This window comes from Natrix helvetica (assembly GCF_964273705.1).
Source record: "Natrix helvetica genome assembly, chromosome: 6".
NCBI classification, from domain to species: Eukaryota; Metazoa; Chordata; class Lepidosauria; order Squamata; family Natricidae; genus Natrix; species Natrix helvetica.
The window spans coordinates 23,626,285-23,632,284 of record NC_138553.1 but is presented as its reverse complement, the minus strand read 5'-3'; the positions used below and the strand labels follow the sequence as shown (position 1 = coordinate 23,632,284).

At 38.1% G+C, this 6,000-nt stretch overlaps 1 protein-coding gene across 1 annotated transcript in view; it reads right to left on the bottom strand.

The window, feature by feature from the left end:
• Positions 1-2,319: 2,319 nt before the first annotated feature.
• TXNRD1 (thioredoxin reductase 1) overlaps positions 2,320-6,000 on the bottom strand; it is a 41,256-nt gene continuing 37,575 nt past the window's right edge. Inside the window, exon 14 of the mRNA XM_081957641.1 lies at positions 2,320-4,199. Within this exon, the coding sequence (XP_081813767.1) occupies positions 4,137-4,199 (63 nt within the window). The 3' untranslated portion in view covers positions 2,320-4,136. The remainder of the gene's footprint in view (positions 4,200-6,000) is intronic.

The following is a 6,000-nucleotide window of genomic DNA, read 5'->3' as shown; positions in this document are numbered from 1 at the left end:
TAGGAGACGTAGTTTGATAGCCTCTGGAGAGCCTTAACAGGTTCTTATGAGGGAACTAAATGATTATGCAACACTGTGTAAAGTGCAGGAAACACTGAAACGGATATATGAACTATTCCATGTTGAGGATTGTACTTGACTTTTGAGGGGAAGGCAAGACTATACTCCAAAAAACAGAAGAAAAATAGAAATTCTACTTATTATTCCTTTCTTTAAAAAAAATATTCTCCTGGCACATCTAAAAATAGGGTTCAGTAGCAATGTTACCATAGTAAGAATTCAAGGGATCACATTCAAGGTTCCCAGAAGCATATAAAGCTCTGGAATTTCAGGATGTGGACCTCTAGCTGTTAGGTGATTTTTTTATCTTGCGTGATTGTGTCTATGAAGATTGTCAGTCATCCAGGTCACGGTTGTCCCAAAGGTGCTTTTTCAAGATGCAACTAGACTTTCTGAAAGACATTTCACTTCTCATCCAAGAAGCTTCTTCAGCAAAACATCTTCAAAGGAAAACCAGAAAGTCCAGTTGCCTCTTGAAAAAAACACTTCTGGGATGGCATGACTGTGGTTTCCATTTTTCATTTACTCCACTTAGTCATTATTGTCTTTGGCTGAAATGTTACATGAAACTGTTCTTCAGCTATTCTCATAAACACATTCAACAATGCAAGTCCCACACCAGAGAGGTTGTGAAGCAATCTGCACTTAGGTCAGCCAAGCTCTACAAAAATATCCTAAAATATCTAATGCTCTGCAATGACATAAGAAGTCTTATCCACAAAAAGCACACTTCAAAGAACGAGGGATTTACTTTTGAACTCCAACAGCCATGCATGGTGAAGATTCATGAACTTTGAAAAACAACTGTGAATTATTGGCCCTTTTTTTGGCTATACAAGTAATCCTTGACTTACAACAATTCATTTAGCGACTATTCCACGTTACTGAAAAAAGTGACTCGGGACCATTTTTCACACTTACTGCTGTTGTAGCCTCCCCATGGTCACATGATCAGGATTTTACTGAAAATATCTATTAAGAACCTTTGTTAAATGAAACTTGCTCTGAAGTAATTGTATCAATTAGTATAGATATCTAATCCAGCTTTCTTGCTGCTATCCTTGCTTCAGCAGCAGGAAGTGAACATTTGTCTTTTTGGTAATGCCAACAGCTAATTTGTAACACCAACAGTTGCTATAATATTCTATATTTCAGCATGTCTGCCTGATGCTACACAGACCTGCTACATCCTTGATCAAATTAGTACCAACAGAAGGTGGAAGTAAATCTAATCACCACTTCCTAAAACTATATTTAAAACCATTAGCAGTTTTCTGACGGGGAATTAAGAATGGAGTTTTAACAGCAAGACAAGATTAGGACTCAACTGTGCTGCAATTAAGCTCTTCTATGCCTCTCTATATAGATTACTTTCTGGGCACTAGTATATATCTATACTTTCTGGGCACTAGTTGTATCTATCTTTCTATCTTTCTATCATTTATCAAACAATCAAACAATCTATCTATTTATCTACCTACCTACCTACCTATCATCTGTCTGTCTGTCTGTCTGTCTGTCTGTCTATCTATCATCTATCTATCTATCTATCTATCTATCTATCTATCTATCATCTATCTGTCTGTCTGTCTATCTATCTATCTATCTATCTATCATCTATCTATCTATCTATCTATCTATCTATCTATCTATCATCTATCTATCTATCATCTATCTATCACCTGGTGCCGTCCGCTAGGCAGTGTCAGCGGGCGACACCTAGGAGTAGGTCCTTCTCTGTGATGGGCCCAACCCTCTGGAATGACCTCCCCCCCGACATTCGAACCACCACCGACCTCCGTTCCTTCCGTCAAAAGTTAAAGACTCACCTATTTCAATCAGCTGGCCTGGCACTTTCTTAGTTTTACCTCCCGGGGATTTATTTTAATTGGGTTTGGGTTTTTAATTGGGGATGTTTTTAGGGTTTTAGAATATATTTATTTCTTGTACAGCCTATCTCCTCCATCCAAATGCATTTAATTGTTTTATGATTGTATTTTTATCTGCATTGACTGTACACCGCCCCGAGTCCCTTTTTGGGAGAGGGGGCGGTCTAGAAATCCAAGAAATAATAATAATAATAATAATAATAATAATAATAATAATAATAATAATAATAATAATAATAATAATAATAATAATAATAACAACAACATATCTATCTATCTATCTATCTATCTATCTATCATCTATCTATCTATCTATCATCTATCTATCTATCTATCTATCATCTATCTATCTATCATCTATCTATCTATCTATCTATCTATCTATCTATCTATCTATCATCTACCTACCTACCTACCTACCTACCTATCTATCATCTATCATCTATTTACGGTATCTATTTAATTTATATAAAATAATAATATACTATATATTCTGTATATATTCATTGAATAAATTTTGAGCCAACATTTTGACTCCTAAACCAACAGCCAATCCAAGAAAGATCATTTAGAGTTCAATCCAGCTGATAATGGAAACAGACTAGCATCACATGAGCTGCAATAACAAAGATTATTTCATGTTTTGAAACATGAAATGAATCATGCTATGAAATAATGATTTATTTCAACAGTTTGAATAATCAGTCACTATATCAGACAGCTTATATTGTAGCAATGGATTGAACCCAGTGATTGCAGCTGGCTAAGCAAACCAGGATCTAATATAATGTATGAACCAGGACATAGAGAAAACCATTGGAACTATGTCCCACACTACTTTGCTGAGGAAGGCACATATCATTCTCAGAACATAGGTCACAGTGCCCTTAAATCATTTATTCAAAGTTTTAATTTATATTGGGATTGTATAGGAGGAGGAGTGGCAGAACCTGGGAGTGAAGATAAAAGAGGAATCAGCCTAAAATCCGTATGTAGCCACAAGCAGCTAAATTCAACTTTCCCTCCAATCTTGAATTCGGTGGACCCTTATCTAACTCGAAGCAGATACTAACCATTAGTTAAGAAGATTCCTGTGCATGGGCTGTTTAACAATAAATCAGTTTAATTGGACCTTTATGTGTGGATTTGATCTTTTGCACCTGCCAGATTGAAGGGGGAAGGAATATTTCTTTTACAAAACCCTTGGGAGGTACCAAGGAAACAGGACTAAATCAGAAGTGACAAATACCATTCTTTCTCTAAGACTCTCTCAGGGACTTGGGAGAGTCCTGCAATAAACTAACTGATTAGAGAATCCTGCAATAGAGTAACTGATTACTTACAGAAATAATCTGGCCACAGACTGCCCATTTTCCTTCAGTCACAATTGAACAGCAGTGATGTGTGTGGAAATGGGATGTTGTAGATTTAAACAGAGTACATTAATATCCAGCACATTGAGAGAGAGAGAAAGTACTTCAGACGGCATGAAGGAACATTATCAACCAGAAAAGCTTTCAGGAACACATTTATATATCTTTTTCTATATAGTCTTTTATATAAATAATTCAAACATGGTTCGCTTTGATGATGGAGGGGGGGATTTTTCCTGTCGAAATGACTCTGTGTAATTAGCATCAGAGATACAGCACAGTTTCTAAACAGGAATAACAGTGACACGGTATCCCTTTCAATTTTACAGAATTTGAGAGGGCACACTGATCTGCTGTTTAATCTTAGGAACACATTTATTTCTTCAGAACCTGGTCATTTGTTTCTGTAGAAGTCCAGATAGTTTTATATTGTTGGAGGATCTATAAAAAATCATGAAAGTGGAGCTAAGTCTCTTTATTCCAATGAGAGAAAGAGTTTCAAGCTGTGCTGGCAATTGTTCCATCATTGCCTACCAGAGAAACTGGTTTTAGGCTACGACTTCATGGAAGCATCTTGCCAATGCTTTGCCAGCAGCATCTTGATCATGGGCCTATCCCGCTGTCATGCCAGTTGCCGTGCAATCATCACCATTAATTTGCAGCTTTCAGGGTTCTTCATCTGCTCCTCTGCCAGCTGAAGATGAAGGAAAGCAGGTCTTAAATGGTTCTTACATCCCAGCCGCGGACTTCTGAAGGTTGCAACAGTGATGAAAGTCAGTCTTTGGCAATGGCAAAACAGCGGGTGACTTTAACCTCAGCATCCAGACTGAACAACATCTCCACCAGAGCGCTTTGTCACCGACAATGTAGTGAATATCTAAAAAGACAAAAGGGGGAAAACACAAGCCATGGATATTGTTTAGAAAAGCTTTTCTGGGTATGGAAAGTTATGTTGATTTGCTCAATTCTAAGATGCAGTTCTCTGTGGGTGTGTGGCCTTCTACATCCATAAATACACTAGTCTGACTTTGAGATTGTTTTTCAAAAGCCAAAGCAGCATATGGGACTGATATTTTATTATGAGAACTTCTCAGAGTTTTAGAATCCTCATACATCCAATTCTTGTGTCTATTCTTCATATTATAAAGACTGTTTAAAAAGACTAATGGGACTCACTTATTACCAAGTCATAGTTAATATATCTTGCATGGATGACCTTTTCATGTCTGAAACAGGCATTGGGGTTTGCAAACCATGGTTATCAATTTGTGGAAGTCAGTCATACCAACCCATGGCTTAGTGTAGAGGAATGAAATTTGCACTGAAATTAGAGAAATGAGTCCCCTGGTCTTTTTGGCTTTTGCTGTCTGAGAACCAGTGCAATATGTCTCATAAAAACATTTTGGAAGATTACGCTTTATCAAAGGCAAGCTTCACACAGAATCGTCATGTGTGGACAAAATCAACAAGGGCTGAGCGGTGTTTCCTTTTCGAAAAATGTAAACATCGGCTAAGAAATATTTTCAAGAGACCAAAGTGATATGGGAGGGAATGTGGGACAACTTCATGCTCATAGGATCTAATTTGTTAATCTGAAAAGACATTCAGGCATCCCCACAAAAAGAAGCAATCCCTATTTGACAGGAGAATATGGGCCTTGCATTTCAGTGGCAAAGAATATGCCTTATATGCAGAAAGTATCAGATTCCATCATTTACAAATAGAGATGGGAAAACCTCTACTTGATGTCATTAGAAATCACTGCCAGTTCATACCGAACATGTGAGGCCATGCTAAGCCTCTTTCAAGATGAATTCAACAGATTGAGTTGGAAGGGACCTTGTAGTTCATCCAGTCCAACCATCCGTTCCCCCCCCCAAGCAGAAGACCCTACACCATTTCTGACAGATGGCAGTCCAATCTCTTCTTGAAAGCCTCCAGTGATGAGCCTCCAACAACTTTGTTTTGCTTGTTTGTTTGTTTACTTCCCAACTTAGCTTACAGCCTTAGCAACTTTAAGGTAGCTGGATTTCAACAAGGGAAGAATTCCCCAGCCAAGGAAGTTAAGTCTAGGCATCTTAAAATCTCTAAGTCGAGAAACACTGCCCTCTGGATTCCCATCCAAGTACTAATAATCCTATTAAGACAAATTCCTGTTTTGTTTTTTGTTTTTAAATCTAGACTTAGAAGCTAAGCAGGGCTAGCTGGATTAGTGGATATAACATTATGAATTTTATGAGGCTCTGCTTGTATAAAGCATGTTCCTCGCACCATTTTTATTTGCACTTCCTTCAGCTGTTATGTTTTTTTAAAGAGATGTAGAAGACTCTACAATATATTGCCTGAAGGACCACCATGCTTGGATCTGAAGCAGGGGTGGGTTCCTGCCAGTTCTAACCTCTTCTATAGAAGAGGTTCCACAAATCTACAGTGCCGTTTAGAACCAGTTCCAGCTCCCTCCCCCTGCCCGTCCGCACATCATCAAGATGAAGAGAGAGAGGAGGAATTCTGGGAGTTGAAGTCCACAAGTCTTAAAGCTGTCAAGTTTGAACACCCCTGGGGTTTTTTTTTCTAAAGGGTTGGGGTGCAAGAGTCTTGTAACTTGACAGCTTTAAGACTTGCGTGCTTCAAATGCCAGAGTTTCTGAGCCAACATTTTGGTTGCTAAGCAAGACAGTT